The sequence below is a fragment of the Thermobia domestica genome, chromosome 16 (genome assembly GCF_964235325.1).
Source record: "Thermobia domestica chromosome 16, izTheDome1.hap1.1, whole genome shotgun sequence".
In the NCBI taxonomy this organism is placed as follows: Eukaryota; Metazoa; Arthropoda; class Insecta; order Zygentoma; family Lepismatidae; genus Thermobia; species Thermobia domestica.
This window is the reverse complement of record NC_137469.1, coordinates 10,271,172-10,293,374: the sequence shown is the minus strand read 5'-3', so window position 1 is coordinate 10,293,374 and position 22,203 is coordinate 10,271,172. Positions and strand designations below refer to the sequence as shown.

The window sequence follows — 22,203 nt, the reverse complement described above, 5'->3', positions numbered from 1 at the left end:
TTAGTCTTAGCCTTAGTCTTAGTCTTGGTCTTGCATCGGTACTTTTCTCAGCACCAATCTGTAACCTTATTTTGGCCGATATACAAATATACTTATATACCGTCCTATCAAGTGGTACGTTTTGTCGCCTGACATTATTTGATGGCTGATTGGAAGACTCTTCACAAGTAGCCCTCCAGGCAAGTGGTACGTTTTGTCGCTTGTCATTATTTAAAGTGTTTTTAGAAAACCCTTTACAAGCAGCCCTCAGGGTAAGTGGTATGTTTTGTCGGTGGTACGTTTTGTCGCTAGTACGTTTTGTCGCGTATTCGGGCTGGGACCGATTAATTCCAATTCTTTAATAATTATTGACTTTCGTTAAACGATAATTAGAATAAAGATAAACGTTGAAGAACTGTACCCGTGAAAAATGTTACAAAATGAAACTTTTTAAATTTATCGGGCCCGGACCGGGCTTGGGACAAGAATTTTAATACAAACTTATGGGGCCGGTCTGGGCTCGGGCTGGGCCGGGCCTAGGTACAAAAAATTCGGCCCGTGCAGGTCTCTAGTGTGATTCAATTGTCCTTCCTACGAAGGATGTTGGCTAAAAGCGTCCTCTTCTCTCCTACCTGTTTTGAAATATTTTCCTTTGTTACTCTTTCCGTCCATACTTGTAGGTAACTATTACGAAAAACACCGTCGTCTAAAAGGGACCATAGGTTATTTACAATTTTTGCATATATCATAACGGAAAGGGGGTAAGGTAAGTAGAATAGGGAAAAATATGGTAGAATGGTTCTTGTATGTTGTATTTTTTAGGAATTCCGAGTGAGTTTCACAGTAAGATGACTTCAAATTGCACTGGTTATGGTATAACAATAGTAACGCTTTACTTTAAAGCATAAAATATAACTTCATTCTTCTATGGAGAAATACTCTGCCGGCCGAGAATAATATTTAATGCAGTCCTGTTTCATATACATTTACTCATTTTTAGCTTAAAATAAAAATTTTTAATGACTGCAAATTATAAGGGTTCACCCTGTACTTATATAAAACTCGTCAAGCACCTGACGAAATTTGAAATTGTTTTACAACCCCTTTTCTTTGAAATGGAGAATAACACGTTCTAATATTTGTAATTGTTGACAATATCTAATATGACTTAGGGCGTACAAAAGTCTTTGTCATTTCATTTTGTATTGCTTCTGTGTTTATTCATGTTCTATTATTCCTTAATCATTCTTTGTCTTTTTATACTATCATTACTATTCATCTTATTCAACAACAATCATAATCTGAAAAAAAAAAAAAAAAGCGGAAGATAACAGTACAAAATTGGTTTTCAGCTTATTCAACAGTGCCAAAGACACACTACCAACAAGCTCTTCTTATCAAAGAAATCATAATTTATCCGTAATGATCATCAACATCATACAAGGTCTGTATGATAAGTAATGAGACTCGCCGCGCCGCGGCGCGCGTGTCGCTGGAGCGGGTTTGTCGGTGATGGAGGATGTAGGAGGGGGTCCGAGCAAAGCAACGCACCGCGCGTCAGTTGGCTCCGAGCCTTAGTGGAGCGCGGACAAGCCTTGGACAAAGCCCTTGTGAACATTCTTGTCACGGCGGAAAATCAACAAACATGGAGGGTTCCATCGAACAGCGTTATGCGATCAAATTTTGCGTTCGCCTGGGGAAAACGGCTACTCAGACGCTTTCTCTCATCACGGAGGCCTACAAAGAGGAAGCCCTATCCAAAGCCCAGGTGTTTCGTTGGCACAGTGCGTTCCGGAACGGCCGGGAAAGCGTTGAGGATCTGGAGAGGGCTGGACGCCCGACAACAGTGACTACGGACGAAACTGTGGCAAAAGTGAGGGATCTCCTGAACTCAGACCGTCGATTATCGTTGAGATTGATTGCTGATGAACTCGATATGAACCACACAACAGTGCACAAGATTGTGACGGAACAATTGGGAATGAGAAAAATCTGTGCGAAACTGGTGCCGCGAGTGTTGACTGACGAACAAAAGCAACGACGTGTTGATTGTTGTCAGGAACTGTTGAACCTCATGAACAGTGACCCTAACTTTGAAGATGACGTCATAACAGGTGACGAGTCGTGGGTGTTCCAGTACGACCCTGAAACGAAACGTCAAAGCGCGGAGTGGCACACTCCTGCGTCCCCGCGCCCCAAGAAGGCCAGAATGTCGAAGTCAAAGGTGAAAACAATGTTGATTGTTTTTTTTGACAATGTGGGGGTGGTCCACAAGGAGTTTGTACCCCAAGGACAAGCCGTCAACGCCGCCTTCTACAAACAAGTCCTTGAGAGACTGCACAGGAGCGTCAAGCGGAAAAGACCGGCGATCGCTAGCCGGTGGAAGTTGCATCACGACAATGCCCCTGCCCACACCGCCTTCTTAGTGACCTCCTTTTTGACCCGGATTGGGGTGGAAGTCCTTCCACAACCACCCTACAGCCCAGATGTGAGCCCGGCCGACTTCTTCCTCTTCCCGAAGCTGAAGCCACGCTTGAAAGGAACCCGTTTTGCAGACGTCACAGCCATCCAAGCAGCCGTGACCACATTTCTAAAGGACATGCCGGCTGCTGACTTCCAGGGGGCGTTTGCAGCGTGGAAACATCGATTGCAGAAGTGCATCGACGCAAGAGGAGAGTACTTCGAAAGCTTTTAAGTCCCTGTACAGATCAGATCAATAAAACAATGTTTCCAGACCTGGTCTCATTACTTATCATACAAACCCTGTAGGTATTCTGCCATTATTGAGAACTTTCCATGCTCCACGGTCTTCCGCTAACCTCTTCATTTTCCCGTGCGTTTTTTTTTTCTGTTTTTATATCGTCAATTAATTGTAAACTTCTTCACCCTCACCCACTTTTCCCTGTCACCATACCCTCTAGCATGTCCCTCAGGATACAGTTCCTGCTTAGCCAATATCCCAACCATCTTTTCTCTCTCTTTTCAATAATATTTAACAGTGTTCTTTCCTCCCCACCAGTTTGTTCTCGACCCGCTCTCATTTGTTTTCCGCTCGACCAGCTATTTTTTCCATTCTTCCCTACACTCACATTTCGAAACCATCCTGTTGTTTTCCATCATTTTTTTTCCGTATGACACGAAATTCGATGCAAGTAGTTGGGGGAAAATATAGAATTAACTAGGGATGCGCACGAGACGAGTCGAGACTGGATTTTCCTGATAAAATTCGATTCGAGACACAGCTCTTCCAATAGAGAAATATACATTTTCAGAGTCGAGACATCACTTTTACGGCACATTTTCGAGACGAGACAGCCATAAATCTTGTCTCGTGCGCATCCCTAGAATTAACCTAGTTGTGACCACAAAGACTAGCGAAACTCAAACATTTTTCCAATGGGACCCACTTTTACTTGAATCAGTCAGAATGCTGCAAAGAACACCCTACTCCTGTTTTTTTTTTTCGAAAGCAAATTTGTCATTAAAAAGGAGCATAGACCAGTATAGAGAATGAGCCATAACTCGTTTAGCAAATGTTTAAGATAGTACTAATTACAATTTTCTTATTTTATGTTGCTATTACAATAAGAAAGTGTATTTTCGTTAGTTTTTTTTAAAAAACTTAATTCTAACTAGCGGAAATACCCGGGTGACATGGAAAGAATAATGCTTATATATATATATGCAATACTTGAGAACAAGGAATTGAGGAGAATAAGTAACAACAAGCAACGCCTTTGGCGTAGCCCCTGTCAAAATGTGAAGAATTGAGTAAAATAAATATCCACAAGTATTGGCTCTTGACAATTACCGGGGGCCAAAATTCGGGTTCAGGTGCCATTGAAACTGACATCAGTCAACTTAGTGACTTTGAAAACTGTGAATTCGTAACTAACCTCGGTCATTAGGGTCACTTTATTTTTCATGCCACCTCATCCACTTCCATGTCAATGAGGACAGAATTTGAACACAAGACGGCATGAGGAATGTCACTATTCACCTCAGCGACAAGGAAGACTGTGGATTTGAAAGTAACATAAGTCCTTTTGAGTAACTTTTACATGTCACCCTTTCCCACCCCCTACAGATATCTTAACAACCTCGCAGTATTTCTTCCACATTGCAAATCATGCATGTCTCTAAATTTGTTTCTGGAAATGACCTTACATACAGGGGCGTCATTTAAAGGGGGCCGGAGAGGGCAATTGCCCCCCACCAAGAGTTTGAGGAATACATATATTTTAATCTATTGTCTACTAATATACTAGTACAAAGCGTGAAAATCTTATGTCGGTGGTGCTCTTGCCCTCTTCAAGCAAAGTCTGAAATGACGCCCCTGCTTACATATCGAGTTCGATCTCTCAAACATGAGTAATTCGTCAGATTCTCTATTTTTCTTACATAAATTTAAAAATCCACCTTTTCCCCTTCAAAGCGCCTGCTCCCCCTTATGAATCAAAAAGGTCCATATAGTCTACAATCTTTTCGATAAAATTACCTTGAGGTATGCCAAGTCATCAATGAGGATTTGTATAGCAGACAAACAAACAAATATACAGAAGTTTTCCTGTTTATATACAAGATAGTAATTAAGGAATTTCAGTAGTCTATGACCTATTACAATGCACCTCTTATTAAATTGTGTTATCTAGATTTGTTTGCGATTCTCGACTATATGCAATTCACTAAATTTGTAAAAATATTTTTTGTCTGATATTTAGAGACGAAACTTTTTCGCAACAATTTTGATATTTTGTAGTATTAATTTTCACAACTTTCGCATTTATTTTTTAAAATGTAGCACAAGTTTATTTTTTAATTACGGAACTTGTAAACAGTATATTTTTGGTAGTAAGGTGTATATCTAATACAAAAATAAGGATATACTTTTATTAGATGCACATTCTAACTAATGTATTCACTGAAATATAGAATTTGATGCAGAAATTCAAACACTTTCTCTAACCTCATCCTTAGTTAAAGGATGACTAGCAGCAAGACATTAGAAATTCTTTCTTTAAGTTTGTTCTCCTGTCAGTAACAATCATATTATACTTGGAAAAGAATCTCTCGGTATCAACACTCGAGACTGGCAACCATATTGAACAAAGCGACATGACAGCAAATAACAATGATACAATGTCAACTTCTTTATACTCACTGTTGAGAACTTCAATAACCTTACTTTTAAATTCACAGTAAGCAACCAACAGATCATAAACATTTTCACCACAAAACACAGTCAAGGATATAAATAACAGTTTAGTTTTGTTGATATTGTCATCTTTATGAAGTGAAATAGTTCCTGGATCAAATAACTCGCAGAGCTCTTTCGTAAATGCAACTTTTTTTTTTTTTTTTTTTGTTTAATATTGGAAAAGCACTTTTTAGTTATTATTAGCAATAATTAACAGGAATTCCACTTTTTCGCTTTTATTCTCATTTATCGCAAGTAATGCCGAATTTCACAAAATTTCGCGATAATATACATGCGATTTCTGGCTCTGAAACGATAAATTTGAGGTTTCGTGAAAGATATACACATTTTTTTTTAACGTTTCGCACGTACCGTCTCTACTGATATTCAACCTAAGAAAATCCATGAGGATTAGTGTTGCCACGAGACGGGACAGAACCCTTTTATACGAGACACGAGACAAGACAGACTACTTGTCCCGTCTCGAAAACGAGACGAGACACGAGACGAGACGGGACGTCTCGTGAAATGTCTCGTCTCGTCTCGTGTCTCGAAAATGAAAACCCTGACGGGAATGGCCAAGATTGAAATTGCCAGTGGTCATATAGATTGCAAAAGGAAAATCCCCTTTGTGAGAAAACATGTTGAAAAGCCTTCATAGGAAAGTGTCCTCTGTCTATTGAATGAAACAATCGTGATACATGAGCTTCCAGGAATATCATCCTTAATGTCTTGTCCCCAATTCCCCTTGCTGTAAACTGAGGAATTCTCATTTTTTCTATTTCTGGCTGGAATGATGAAAAACAAAATCAAAGACAGGGAAGATTTTTAAAAGGTCAAGAAACCGAACTACCACCACCATCTATTCAATTTGAAAACTGGGTAAGGTCTACACTCATCACAGGCTGTAGTTGAAAGTTCTGGCTGAGATGGCGGAAGAGAACATAACAGACTACACTTGTCTTTATTCTCTGGTGGCGGTATTCTTTTTGCTATATGAACCGAAAACGGCAATTGAACTATGTCACCTTGCAACTAAAATTTTGTCTTCTCTCTCTCTCTCTCTCTCCCACTCTCTCTCTCTCTCTCCCTCTCTTTCTTTCTCTCTCTCTCTCACACACACACTCATACACATAAAAACACACTTTTACCATTTTACCAATCGCTCGCTTATTATAAAGCAGTCATGTTGTAAAATTCACCTCTTCGTTTGGAAGGCGGGCGAAGGACAAAGAAAGCAAAGATATTATCGACGAACCCTTCAAATTGTTTGCTTTCAGCAAATTTATGATACTAACAATAACAGTTTAGGTGAAGAGGTTTTACAGGGGGACCTTCGATTTGTTACGCGGAAATGTTTGATCTGACCAGAGTGCGAAATTGCCCTCTGCTTCCATGTTGAGAGGAGGGGAATACTTCCCTTTCCTAGTGAATAATATTCATTAGGACCTGAGTTATCTTCAGAAATTGTTTCTTACAGGCATAGAAAACCTCTTGAACTTGATAAGTTTAAAGAACATTTGGTATAATATTCATGGAACTCCGTTGAAAGCAGAAAATATCATGAGACTGATCAAAATTCGAACATTGGAGAACATAATTAACAGAAAAGAAATACGATACCCAAACCATATTTTTAAACCTGCTATAAAATGTATATCCTATATTTTTACTAATTCCTTACTCCCATGAAAGTATCCAGGGGAGGATATTCTCTCCAATTTTTTCAGACTAAAATCCTTTTATCCCATACGATTTCGCTCCCTGACACAATACGAAAAAACAAATGCTGTTAAAATCCATACACATGACCCTTCCGGGACTCAACCCGGGGCCTTCAAGCCATGGTCTATCGCCGCAGACCGCTCGGCTTGGTATGAAGATGTACGTTGTATGATTGCGAATAGATCACGACAATATAAGAAACTTTAGTCCAAAATGCCCACCCAAAAATCAACTTTTTTTTTAGCCACTAGCTAATCCGGGTGTACTGTCATGAGTTTGTTACACAAACGGGGCAACCACCACATAGTAGCACCCCCCTTGCCGTTATGGGAACATATTTGAACCATGGAGGTGAAGACTGACCCCAAGCATTCTTTCGTCCGATGTGTCGTTCAGCTCCCATTACTATGGCACTTTAAGTAGAGCTTACTGTGCAGTAACATAAAATTTCAATCAAATACTTTCCATTACTCAATAAAATTATTTGGTTCCGAGCTTTTTTCTAAAAAAAAAAAAATAATTGCAACAAATCTAAACATGCTAAAATGGAAAGTAGTTTTTGGATTGTTATGGGTTAACACTGTGAAACCTACAGGCTGGAATATATGAAATCAAAGTGTACACACATCTATCTCTCTATTTATCTATATATCTTTCCATCTCTCTCTCTCTCTATAAAGCAAGTGGGCTGATAGTATACGATAGTGTCGGGGATGGTGACACCTTTACATCGAAATTTGCTTGTCGTGTAAACATTATTTGACATTAGTGTCTTCATCTTCGACGTACCTATGAGCAATTTGCTGTATATTCGTATATTGGAAGTGGTGAAACAAATTTCAATGTTTCAGAATGTAAAAAAAAAAAAAAAAAAAAAAAAGACAGGGTCGAGAAGCCTCAGACAACTAACAGCAGAGATATATTATCTTGTAAACTATTTGTCCTTGCCTTGTGAGCTTATTTGAATTTATTTTTAAGACCTTTAGGCAACTTTGGCCGAATGGATGATGATGGGAAAATTAGTGGAACGAAGAAAGTGGTAGGATACTAGACAACTTCGAGAAAACACACACATTCGAAAAATGAAATGAAATGAAATGAAATCTTAGAGTTTTACATCTCACGGTTATGCCGGTTAGGCTAAAGGAGACAGTGATGATTAGCAATGAATGAAATGGTGGAATGAAGAAAGTGGGAGGAAACGGGAGAACCTCGAGAAAACCCACGCACACGGTGTTTGTCCACCACAAAGTCCACTTGGGGGGCTGGGATCGAACCTGAGACCCCAAGCACCAGAGATGAACGCTCTACCGTGGTCCCCACACACATTCAATGTTTGTCCACCACAAAGTTCACATGGCACTAACCGAGATGGAACCGACTACCACATACACCAGAGGTGAAGGCTTCTCGGTGTAGGTACCGTGACATTTCTTGTCTTTGTGTTCTGGGTAATACTTGTAACTTAGTTGTATCTTGATTAGTATGGTGCAGCCTGCTACATTTTACTTTCGTTCCCATGGTATGCTGCTATATTTTTTACGAGACAAGACAAGACAAAACGAGACAAACGAGACGAGACGAGACGGGACAGAACCTCTCGAGACGAGACGTGAGACGGGACGAGCACATTTTTTCGAGACGAGACACGAGACGAGACATGCTTTGCACGAGACGAGACGAGACAGCCTGAAGTCTCGTCTCGTCTCGTGGCAACACTAATGAGGATTGACTTAGAGGACTAGTTGTGGTCCACGGACCATAGTTTGAAAAATATTCCATTTTTTTCAACCATTATTTTTACACAATGTAGTCTACTCTTAAATTCTCAGCGTATAAAAATCACCTGCTTGGTGATACTGAACACGTAAACATAACCAAGAAAAACCCTGCACAATAGCTTACAAAATATTGTGTCAGAACCAAGAGAAAATTAATCATATAGAGTGCAGTCTGATTACTTTATGTGGAATACGGGTGTGACCTTCACTACTTTCCAGAGCTTCCATTCTAACCACTTTTGGAGAAATAAATAAGCAAAATTATCCAGTGAGAAGTATTCTAGATGGGATAATAACCCAAAGAACCGTATTCAAATGTTTCCATACTAACCTGCCTTCATGTAAAACACAGTATTGTTGTCACTGTAATGAAGGGTCTCGTATGTTGTGACGGTCATTCTGGAAGAAGCTTTCTGGATGGCATGTACAACTCTGGAAAGAAAGAACTCGGAAAGTGAGAGTTTTAGTAAAACACAGTGTGCCACCAATAAATACAGATGCTATAAAATTAAGCTAACTTCTTTAAAAAGCCAACAAGCAAATTTAATCTATCTTATATACTGTATATATAAGATACACATATATTATTACATAAATAAAAAGGAAAGTGACTTAATAACTCTTCAACCACACGACCAATCTCGATCAAATTTTCAACATTGATGAGGTTCGGCCCTGGGATGGTTTCTATCTTTTTCACTTTCATGGTGCGACATAAGGAAGGGGAGGGGGAGATTTAAAAATGATCGAAAATGACCCAAATATGTTTTTAGGTAATATACCTGAATCCTACAGTCATTAGATTGCAATGATTAACTGTTACCAATAATTTAAAAAAAAAAAAAATACAGTTACAGAACAAAAATACAAAACCTTTCTTGAATAAACAATACATGCATAGCGATAATATTTTACCTTGTCTCTTTTATATGGAGCAGGGGGAGTTCTTTACTGAAACTTACTCCCTGTCTTTGTTAACGTAATTTTTGTGTATTCTCAATAAACTGAAGTACTATTGAGCTTCTGGCTCACAGAATTGCTTCAAGAACTGCAAGTCTGCAAATTTTGTAAATTCCAATCGGCTGTCCTTGCTTTGCTGAAGGCAATGGATCTACTTTGACTTCCTGGAGGTGAGAGTTTTCTGACTTCGTATGTTTCATATGGACCAAAAGGTGAATAAGTGTATACAGCTTCTTCACAAGGAATTGTGAGATTGTCCTTTGTGCGAAAGGGCATTCTTTCTTGTATCTTTTGTCAAGAAATGTTGCCCATTGCCAGAAAAATTCCTTCTTTCAGTCTATCACAAAGATTTTTTTTTTAATGTGTGTTCAATGACCTTACGCCAGTCATTAGGTGTATCACATTCGGATCGGGTATTTATTATGCCCATGCTTTTGTCACATTCTAAGTATGATTGGCCGCTTACTGAAAATGTAATCTAAATGTTCTGAAACTGTTCCTTTCTGAGGACCAGAAAAAGACAAAATCGCAATATTCAGTACTTCTTATTCTGCCTTGGGTACGGATCGCAGACTATGTGCAAGTCACTAACAGTGTTTTGATACAACTTGCGTGCAGTGATGCAACAACATGAAGCAAACTTCATCCGGACTTTTTATTCGATATTGTTTTGTCATATGTTAAAAAAAAACAGACTTTCCTGTTGCAAGGCTATTGTGAAATGAATAAAATGACAGCTGACGTCGGTAATATACGTCACTTGTGGAAATATTGGGAAGAAGGAGATACTTTGATAATCCACAGCACTTGACAGTCTTCTTTTATACTTCCTACTCCTCTTCAAGAGTTCGGAGCTGTGGACTTTAAGCGTTTTTCCACAGTACACGAACCTTCCAAAGCTAAATTCCAGGAACATTGATCACTTTTTCGAAATACACAGTTACCATATGTATGACCGCTACCGGTATTCGTTGTACAAAATGGTAATAACAACTCAAAATTCGCAAAACAATGGACTTAGATCGTTATTCCCGTGTATCCTTCTCATATATATATATATAGGGTGTTTTGTATATAATAATAATCTATATATTAAAATGCTGGGTTTACACAAGGTATTTCAAAACAACACCGCCAACGTTTGGGAAGTGATTCCTGACGCCAACATAAGACAAAAGGTATAGACCAACCTGGGTGCACAAATGCTTCCTTTCGGAGTTACATGTTGACGAAAACATGAAAAAATGAAGTTTAAAAGTCCATAGCTCCAAAACTATGAAACCTTCCGTAGTCGGGTCAAGACTTCAGTTAGGGATTAATATGTGCGCTATCCAAAAATACATGTTTTATTCCCTGTTCAGCGTAAGCTCTAAACTCCGATAAACAAAATATTTATATCCTTCCGCTCGTCACAAATACGATTGGCTAGTGATGTATCACTCCCACTCCCCAGGGGAAGGAGCAAATTATACACGTGCATTTTGACAATACTGTCTTGTGTTGCCCAGATACTTACGGCAGCAACAGAAAAGAAAGACAAATACTTGAAATTTTTTTTTTAAAAAGTTTAAATTTAGCTGGTAAGCAATTGTTGCTTAGTGAAGGAAGGTTTCTCTTGTTGGTGTTTCACCACAACTCTCGTGGAACCGGGATTCGTGTGAGACATCTTTCAAGCTTAAGCAGAACATGCTTCCGCAGTTGAATTGGCGCCATAATTACTGCGCATGCTTAGTGTTTATTTCTATTGTTTCATTAAACACACTCGATTGCAGTCTTATTAGATAATCCGTACTATATTTTTGTCATTTATAATAATGAAGTAGTTTTATATGGAGCTTCATAGTGAAAGTAGTAACCAAATCATATGAACTATTTTGCGGAGGAGTACAAGCGTCGATAGGCCAACAGCAAATCAGCAAGATTAAGTTTCACGTGGCTTTGTTTATCACAGTTTAGAGCTTAGGCCGAATGGAGAATAGAATCCTAAGGTATTCACGTATCAATTTTTATAGAGGGAGTTTGGCTACGAGCATACAATTTGAAGTTCTCACCAACTATCTCTATAAACATTGTTGCGGAAGTACCGCAGAATTATGAAACTTGGATATTAGGATAGGGCACATACTAGTTCCTCAGTGAAGTCTTGACCCGACTATGGTAGGTCCCATAGTTTTGAAGCTATAGACCTTCAAATTTAATTTTTTCATGTTTTCGGCAAGCTATAACTTTTTCTTTTTTAAAATCAATTTTTCACCGAAATTTTAGGCCATGTGCGCACACTCTAAATGTATCGCTGTAATTTTAAAAATATTTTGACTAATAGTAAAGAAAAATGAAATGAAATGAAATCTTTAAGTTTTACGTTCCACGGTTATGCCGGTTAGGCTAAAGGAGACGGTGATGATGAATAATGAATGAAATGGTGGAATGAAGAAAGTGGGAGGAAACGGGAGAACCCCGAGAAAACCCACGCACACTGTGTTGTCTACCACAAATAATAGTAAAGAACTAAAATAAAGTAATCACGTAGGTACACGCTATTAGAAGTCGGATAACTTAAAATTTGAGCATCAAAGGAACAATAATTGATGCTTTGAATGTTTTTTTTTTTTCTTTTAACTACAGACCCTTTGCTCGAACTCTATATAAAATATAGGAATTTGTTCAATATTTCTCCCGTTTATTAGCATGCAAATACGCAAGTTTTCCGCGCTCTTAGAATTTGATATTCGAAAATTCCTTTTTATCTAATTCACCCTAATAAGCACACGCGTGAATAGTTGGTAAATATAAATCAAAACTTACAGAAGAAATTCTATTGACATTACAATAAAAAAAAAATATTGATATTTATAGAACGATCACTAAAAGTTTAAATGAATTAATTAAATGCATTAATGAATGAATGAATTAATTAATTAATTAAATGCACCAGAAGTGATGCCTTGCCACTCAGTCATTACGGTATACTGCATTTGAAACGCCTAATATCAGAAACCGTCAAATCCTTTTTTTTTTTTTTTTTTTTTTTTTTTTTTTTTACCGAAATTGAGTTTATATATCGCTTGTTATAGATCTATGTTTGATCTAAAAGAATTCCGTGGAAACAGAATTTTGTTTAAAAGCGTAATATTTCATACTTAAAAAAACTAGTTCAAATATAGGACTTTGTATGCGTGTGTATGGAGCTTCACTGCACATTTTGCGTGATTACTTGAAACTAAGCGAAATGGATATGGCGGATTTTGCTACTAGGCGCCTCATTTAAAGATGAATTAACTGTCTTGTGTGATATGTAGGCCTACGTAGGCGCAGATGGGAGGACAATACTTACGAATGATTATTACAATTTGGTGCATTCAATTGCTGAAAATGATTCCTAGCACTGGATTCAGCACCAAAAGAAATAGAGAAAAAAGGTTTTATTGGCTGGGAGATAAATGAGGGCAAAGTGCGAAAATAGAACGTACAAAATATCTAAAAATGCCATGTTAATTTTGAAACGAGTAGAGGGATTCAGGTCAAATGTTTGATATGAGGAATGCATGTAGAGCTCCACTGAACAGGCGTAATGTGAATCATGAGGGAAACCTGAAAATCCGCTATGTTGGATTTAGCGCAAGAAGATTATACGGGAAAGGAGTTATGTGACATGGCTCTTGACGCACACTGTCTAGACCTATTGAAATCAATAGTGGACAATACAGTTTGAGTCCTCTGTAACAGGAGACATTCCACACTCAGCAATGTATCAACACTGTCGTAAAGATAACGTGAATGAGGAACTAGAGACCCTATAGTACGGTCCATGAAAATAAATGAAGTCTTTAAGTTTTACATCCCACAGTTATGCCGGTTAGGCTAAAGGAGACGGTGATAATGAGAGACGAGTGAAATGGTGGAATAAAGAAAGTGGGAAGAAACGGGAGAACTCCAAGAAAACCCACGAGCACGGTGTTTGTTAATCACAAAGTCCACACGGCGCGAGCTGGAATCGAACCAGGTCCCCCAAGCACCGGAGGTGAACGGTCTACTACTGAGTCACCGAGCCCCCGTACTACGGTCCATGAGCACATTATATTCATGAGGAGTAGAAAGAGATAGAATCGAATTCTGTAACATCAAGAAGAATGTTTGTAGCTTGTAACGGAATGAGAAGTAGTTGCACTGGATAAATTCTGGTATGGTACCTTGCACAGACATCTGTCCCATTCAAGGTTCTGATATATTGATGACCCCCTCCAACAAAATGTGCTGGTTTTAACACTGGTGACTCTTCTAACAACCAGTTACATACAATTGGCGGTTAAAACACTGTTCATTTTACGCCTATTCACTGGCGCAAATCCCGGGAGGTGAGGGAGACATGTCCCCTTCAATCTTGGAACTAGGGAGGACAGTCCCCCAATAATCCGATTTGAAATGTGTTTTTATGGTGAGAAATGTGATGATTTATATCTGACGCCACTTCATCTACATCGCCTAATGTAGGCCTCTAATATACAACAGATTCACCTCAGAAATCAAATTCATCTACAGTAATATGAGTCTCATCTCTCCTCTCCCCCAGAATAAGCCTCAAATTTGCCCACCTCCCAATGTTGAAGACAACTCTGATCCCAAGATCCTTCACAGCATTGTTTTTCAACTTCATAAATATTTTTAACATCGCCTTTAAAAAAAATGTATGGGAACGGTCTTACCCGACCCGTCGCCTATTCAGTGGAGCTCAAAATACATCCATTCAACATTTGACCTCAACCCCTCTACTCGTTTCAAGATTAACATGACATTTCTAGACATCTGCTACGTTCTATCTTCGCTCTTTGTCCTAATTTATCTCCCACCTTGTATACGGTTTGCCACCAAACACCCTCTTTTTCTCTGTTCCTTTTGGTGCTGAATCCAGTGCTAGCAATCATTTTCAGCAATTGAATTCACCAAATCGGAATGGTTCCTTGCGAGATGAATCTTACAGAAATAGGAATACAAAGTAGAAACTGGATGCAATTGGCCAAGGACAGAAGTCAATGGAGAGTTTTTGTGCCGATAGCATTGGACCTCCGGCTTCCATATACACATTGCGTGGCTACTCTGTAGTTATTGCTCAAGATTAATTATGAGAACACCGTTTGTTATTATTATAATTATTTATTTTTCGCAATAGTCATGGGAAAATAGTTTGCTCACCTTGACCTTGGAAGAGTTCCAAAAGAATACTGAATATTTATAGAAATTTCTTGTCCGTTTTTTTTTTTCCAAGTATTATTTTCGCTTTAGATCAGTGGTTTCCAATCTGATGGACGTGAAGAGTGACCTTGGAGCCGTACGCTATTGACATAAATAAACTGAAATTTGTAATTTCAAACATTACATATGTTGCAGCAAAGAAGCGTTAAATCAAATACCGCACAAACATAAAATAACTATTGAGTACCTCCCATAGAGTGTGTCGCGAAATTTTAGAATGTAAAAAATATAAAACATTTGAGATATATTCTACCTTTCAACACTTCCAGTGGCAGCAGCAATGCTCAGTACTACATGCAGGCATTACTTCGTAGAAACTTAATTAATCTTACACTAATTCAATGTATATTATTATTAATAAAATATCCAATGGGTGTGTCGCGATGTCGTGAGTGATCAGTAATGTGTCGTCAGCAAAAAAAAAAAAAAATAAATAAATAAATAAATAAATAAAATAAAATAAAATAAATAAGAATCATCATGTTAGCTTACCCGGTATAATCGTGGGACGTAAAGCTAAAATATTTCATTTCATTTCGAAAAGTCTTGATGCAAATAAATATAAATTGACAAGAATCTGGATATTTTTTAAAAAAAAAATATTTTTTATTAGAATTTGAGACTTTAACGCTCTATCTAAAGGCGCAGAAGGGGTCAGAGGAGAAAAACGTATGACCAAAAAGCATTAAGTGGGGCATGAAGTGTGCGGCTGAGGTTAAATATACATAGAAGTTACACCACCCGACCGTGACATAATGCCATGTGGTATTATCATGGCGGCGTGTCAGCTATGAAGGAAAGGGTATTCTTCTGTGAATTCTAATAAAGGTGGAATAATTCGTTCGCTGACGCTCGCTCAGCTATGTTTTCGTAACGTAAGTAAATCACTTCTTTTATTAATATAGTTGTGTGTGCAAAGTGAACTAATACCACGATCGGGTGGTACAACTTCATTGTAAATTTAACCTCACCTTGAAGTATGAGGCTTTTGGAAGGAAGGTGCGAAGTATGCATAGCTTTCAAGTTGGTGACAAATAAAGAAGGTTGAATGAAATTATAACAGGAAGCATGGTGATCGCGTAAAAGAAAATCGAATTCGACATTTGGGAGACCCGGATTCGATTCCCGGCGGGAGCTCATGTAGTTCGGATTCCATGTTAATCAGTAGGTCCCGTCCCATATAGCCTCGCTGCTGCAAGGGGCGCTAAACTTAAAATCAACTCAATCAACTCGAATTCCACAATTCTTGAAATTGACGCGCGAAAAATCAAAAAATATACGTTCTTTCTAAAGTACGTACGTTCATTTAGAGTTCATACCATTCAAAGTATCTATATCAAATTTTAAACTTAATGTTTTCAAACTTTAAATTTAAATTTTATGAGTTTTCGCTCTTTGCATTTCAACCCAACTTTCTTTGGAGCTCCCAACACAAATTCCCAGTTCACGCGGTCAAAATCATTTTCTAGATCAATAAATACAACATACACTTCTTTCCCTTTTTCTATAAACCTTTCACAGATCACTCTTAATCCAATTACATCTCTTGTGGACTTACCTCTTCTGAACCCAAACTGTCCCCATCAGGAAGTCGCGGTCGGAAAGAGGGATTGCCGCCGTCGACGGTGGCGGGCCGCCGGAGGCAGCCGGCACCCATCCGCGGCGGTACGACGATCTACTTGCTCAAAGTGCCGACCTTTTGCCGAGGCTTCAACCGGTCGAAAATCGTAAAATAGAATGCCCTTTGCCGGCTCTTTGTCGACTGTTGCCAACCGTCAGAGTCGGCAAAACAGTCGGAAAGGTCTCTTTCCGACCCTCTGATGACGCCTTATGCCGGCCTTTTTTCGACGCCGGGCCCGGCGCATTTGGTGCTCATTTCCGACTGTTTGCCGACTACCAGGCAAGGCAAAATCGCGCGGCAAAAAGATGCCGGTGTCCAGCGCCGGCAACCCGACCGCGGCATCTGGTCGGCATGGACAAATTGTCCGACCATAAGCGGCAGGATCCTGATGGGGGTTCCTCCTCAGCCTTTTCATTTGTTCTTCCACACATCTTTCTGTTCAGTATTCTAAGCAAATTTTTGCTGCATATCTCTCCGAGTTTATTATTATTATTATTATTATTATTATTATTATTATTATTATTATTATTATTAGTAGTAGTAGTAGTAGTAGTAGTAGTAGTAGTAGTAGTAGTAGTAGTAGTTGCAATTTGCAAGGTTTTAACTCGAGAAAGGCAAATTTCACTAAAATGAAGAATGAACTACTAAAAGCTAACTGGGACTGTCTCAAAGATGTGAATGATATTAATGTGATTGTTGATAAGTTTTATGAAATTATTTATAATGTGATACGTGTAAGTGTTCCCTCTAAGAAATTCTTGAACAAAAATTATCCCTGTTGGTTTACGTCCAATATTATTTAAAAAAAAAATTAAACGTAAGTCCTACCACCATAAAAAATGGAGAAACGGTATGGATGATGTTTCGTTTCACAAATGCTAATTTTGTAAACTTCTGAAAGAATTGAAAACAGAAATAGCGTTAGCGTATAAATCTTTACGTTTTTGAATCGGAAAACATGATAGAGAGGGACTCCAGTAAATTCTGGAATTTTATAAAAACTAAAAATAGGCATCTTTCTACAGGCTTCCTTACGTGTAATGGTAAGGTATTGAGAAACAATAATGATATTGCAGAGGAATTTCTCGCTTTTTTAATTCAGTTTATAGTAATGGCAGAACACATTATGATACAAATAGATTCATGCCTGATGGGACAGCTTACACAACATTAGATATGTTTCTTTTAAACGAAATAGTTCTAGAGGATGTTGAGGAAACCATAAGAATGTTGAAACCCAAAAGATCGTGCGGATCGGATGGTATACCACCGTACATTCTTAAGGGTTGTATAGGCATTCCTAAGCATCCTCTACATACAATTATAAAAAGCATTGTCATTAAAAACAAGCGTGTTTCCGGACAAGTGGAAAGAATCCATAGTTTGTCCTATCCCTAAATCTAGTGATGCGAAGAATATACAGAATTTTAGACCTATTTCTATTTTATCAGCATTTGCCACGGTGTTTGAGCAAGTAATATTTAAGAGGATAATGTGTCATGTAAAACCCGTCATGTCAGTATATCAGCATGGCTTCTTAAAGAATAGATCAACATATACTAATTTAGCCATTATTACTAATTTTATTGGAAATGAATTGGATAGAGGGGGTCAAGTGGATGTGATCTATACTGACTTTTCAAAAGCCTTTGATCTGGTAGACCATGATGTACTGTTACAAAACCTAACGACTTTTAATTTCTCTATGCAAGCAAAAAGTTTTTTCGCATCCTATTTGCAAAATCGTCAACAGGCCGTCATGTATATATAAAGGATATGAATCTAAAAAAATTCACAGCCTTACTCCGAGCCCCTCAAGGTTCCGTGCTCAATTTCATTCACTTCGGTTCACTTCCTCTGGATTTTCAGGCCTCAAATTTCAAAATTTTGGGTGGAGGCTTTTGCCCCATAAAACCGTTTTTTCCGCAGAAAATAAAAAAAAAAAACGTATTCGTTAATTTTTTGCCTATTGTCCTTACACAAAGTTCTGTTGCAATTCTCTATGTCCTTTACACACATCTGACCTACTGTTACTAGCACTTTTGATATTTCGTGATCAAAGGTTTTGGAGGGGTCCGTGCCCCACCTAACCTTTTTTTCAGGAAAATACGATACCCGTGTTCCCTCATTTTGCGTCTACAATATGTGTGTACAGTTTCGTTGACTTCGGTTTACTTGTTTTTGCCTTTCGGGTGTCTACTTTCAAAATTTTGGGTGGGGGTTTTTGCCCCCTAAAACCGTTTTTCCGCAGAAAATAAAAAAATACACGTATTAGTTTATTTCATGTGTATTATCTACCTGCCGATTTTTTTTTTAAATCGGAGTGTTACACTTCGGAAGTGTTACTTGTAACTAGCATTAAGCTGGTATTGTCCTTCATTCAATAAAACGATAAGTAGGGGGTGCGCAGTGGCTCAGTGGTAGAGCGTTCATCTTCGGTGCTTGGCGTCCCTGGTTCGATCCCAGCCAGCGCCGTATGGAAATTTTTGGTGGACAAACACCGTGCTCGTGGGTTTTCTCGGGGTTCTCCCGTTTCTTCCCACTTTCTTCATTCCACAACTTCACTCATGTCTCATTCTCACCGTCTCCTTTAGCCTAACCAGCATAAGCGTGGGACGTAAAACAAAGATTTCATTTCATTTCAAAACTATATGTAATTTTAAGGTACTAATGCCTACCTAAGTTGTTTCTTTTTTTAACAAACGAAAGAGTTCAGATTTAGTGTAAAATCAATTTTTTAAGGTACATCAACTTTTCTCTTCTAGAGCAATCATAGTTTTTATTTATTTATTTATTTAAGAAGAACCATACAGGTAATTCTACCCAGTTACAGTGTTCATATCAGGAGTTACATAAAATAGTTAAAATTCATTTGCGAAATCTATCCTGACTCAGTTTGCTGTACAATGCACCCATCCTCCACGTTGACAACTGTTTTATTGCATTTGTTCGAGATTTCTTATAACGTATGAAACGTCTATTTGCCCACAGGTGTGTTTATATTGGGTACCCTGAGATGAAAAGCAGAGACCAAATCCTTACTGTTTGGTTTGTTATTTAATATTTTGTACAAAAATATCATGTTATTTAACAATCTTCTGTGATTGCGAGACATTGTGTTAAAATTTTCATTAAGTGAAGTACTATTATCATATCTGGAGAAGATGCCTGTTCTCTTGTATACTAGAAACCGTAAAAATTTAGCTTGAACTCTTCCTATTATAACAGAGTCTTACTTCGTATGGGGTTCCATACAATAGATGCGTGTTCTAACTTCGATCTAACAAATGAAAAATATAATTTCAGTAAAGAATTCGACTTTTTAAATTCACTGCCAATTTTCAAAATAAATCCAAGGTTCCTGTTTGCATCATTTGCAATTTGATTTAGGCCTATATGATGCTCAAACGATAGTTTGCTATCATATATTACGCCCAGATCTTTGACAGTTTGTTTCCATTTTATTTGTTTGCCATCTATCTTATATTGAAATTTAGAAACATTTCGCTTCTCAGTGAAAAACACAGTTTTGCATTTATTTGTATTTATGTTTAACAAGCTGCGTTTGCACCACTAATTTACTCTGTCTAGATTTTCCTGCAAACTAACACAGTCCTGTGTTGTTATAATTCTTCTATATAATTTTAGATCATCTGCATAGAGTAGTTTAATACAAGGCAAAGCTTTAAATACAATTAGAAAGGTCATTAATGAATATTATAAAAAAAATAGAGGCCCAAAATTAGATCCTTGTGGGACTCCAGAAAATTGTTAAGTGTGTATACATGTCGTCGAGCTACAAAGTTTTGGGGAGGGGTCCAAAGCCGGTAGACCACCCCCTGAATGCTTGCTTCTTATAGACCTAGCACCTTTCTTGATCTAGTTTTTCAGCTGCGTTGTAATTTGCAAACGTTTGCAAAGACCAGTACGGAATAACCCCCAGAGTCAGTATTTATTAATCTGTACCATTATTTCAATATTTTAGCTAGTAATAGTCTACTAGAACGAGGTCATTAATGAGATAAGAGTGAGTAAGAGGCGCACAAGCTCATCTGTAGCTCCACCACTGTTTCAATTTCTTATTAACTATTGTTTCCCGCTCATATTTAGACACTAAGTACTAAGAAGCAACGTTAAATTTCAGGCAAGCAGCAAGAGCAGGCCTTTTACAGAAAATAACACCTTACATATGTAGAAATCGTTGTATATAGGTATAATAAAATACAGAGTTTACATATATACTTACGAATGAGATTACTAAGAGACTCTGTCCTATGTTCACAGTTCAACATATCACAGTTACTTTTAAGCTAGCAGCCGGTAAAATTGAAAGAATTCAACAAAAAACGTTGTAATACTAAAAATAATAAAAATAAAATAAAATACAAAGTATTTCCCATTGCGTGTGCAGTGATAGTTTTATGTTGCAGTAAATATAATGGGTAACGAAGAAAAAAAGTAAAGGAAAAAGGAGGACATATCGTAATACTTCCGCTCTTTAGAAAACTCCCTGTAATTCATAGTATTGACATTTCAAGTTGAAAGATATAATCTCTAAATGCCATTATAACATCTGGTTTCTATTGTATATTCTGAAAATAATGGGTTTTAGAGATAGATGTATGTATTGAGAAATGCTCGTCCTTCCCATGGTTCATAATGATATAACTGAAAAAGAAAAAGGTTTCACTGACATGCTTCTAGCAAACCGCATTTTATGATCACTTGATTTTAAGCCACAACTCCAATCTATCATGTGTTTATTCGTTTAAACACAAATTGTGTTCCTTGTGTTAAGTATGCAGTTTTCCAATAATTTTTAGTTGACAACTGTTTTACATATTCGTAAAATATATTGACCTTGTTGTGAAAAATTCAGTGAACTATATAGTGATCACAACGAGTCGTGAAGTTTGACCTAAATCTACAAATTTCAGCATCCAATAGAACTCGAGGCTGTGTTCCGATTGTTAACCCACCAGTCATGGAGTGTTGCCAGTCTCTTTCTCTCGCTGTATACGGAAAACACCTCCCGAGGTTACAGTGTTGTCGGATTGATGTTACTTTTTGTTTTCTTTATTTTTGTTGTTTATATTTTTGTTGTTATTATTGTAACCGTTTAGTTCTAATAATTGTTAGTTTTCGTGTTATAATTATTTCAGTGATATTTTTATGTCGTCCGTTACTCATGTGTTTTAAGTTTGGCAGGATTCCCTAGTAGCAAGAAAACATTCGGCCAGTTGGCTAGTGCTTGGCTTTTGGCTTTCAACGCTTGCACTTGAAACGCATGCTTTCATACATTCTGCCTTTTGTTGTACTTGCAAGTGATGTTTTAGACCCTTCGCAGAGCGTCATAGCATCACTGGCCATTCATTGGCTTTTGACTTGACTTGTAAAACGCTTACATCAAGCTTGAATGAAACACTGAACGCAAGGTTGCCCCCATGTAACTTCGTTACTGGAATCCAACTTGCGGCATGCTTGCACGTTTTCCAATCAAACTGGATGCAAGGTTGGCCGACTTGCAAGCTTATAGCAAGCAGTTTGCAAGTTGTCTTTGCTACTACGAAGTGTTGGTGCACTTCTATTGTTTCAAGTTTTCTCAAGTGTGCGTTCGGAAGGCGGTTCCAAGAATCGCGCCGAATTTTTCCATACACGTGAGGCAAAGCAGTTCGATAATTGGCGTGGAG

At 37.9% G+C, this 22,203-nt stretch overlaps 1 protein-coding gene across 1 annotated transcript in view; it reads right to left on the bottom strand.

Annotated features, from left to right (window-relative positions):
• Nucleotides 1–9,123, bottom strand: part of LOC145672403 (very long chain fatty acid elongase 7-like) — a 35,725-nt gene extending 26,602 nt beyond the window's left edge. The window contains exon 1 of the mRNA XM_081741558.1: nt 9,014–9,123. Coding sequence (XP_081597684.1) covers nt 9,014–9,080 — 67 coding nt within the window. The 5' untranslated portion in view covers nt 9,081–9,123. The remainder of the gene's footprint in view (nt 1–9,013) is intronic.
• Between the last annotated feature and the right edge of the window lie 13,080 nt (nt 9,124–22,203).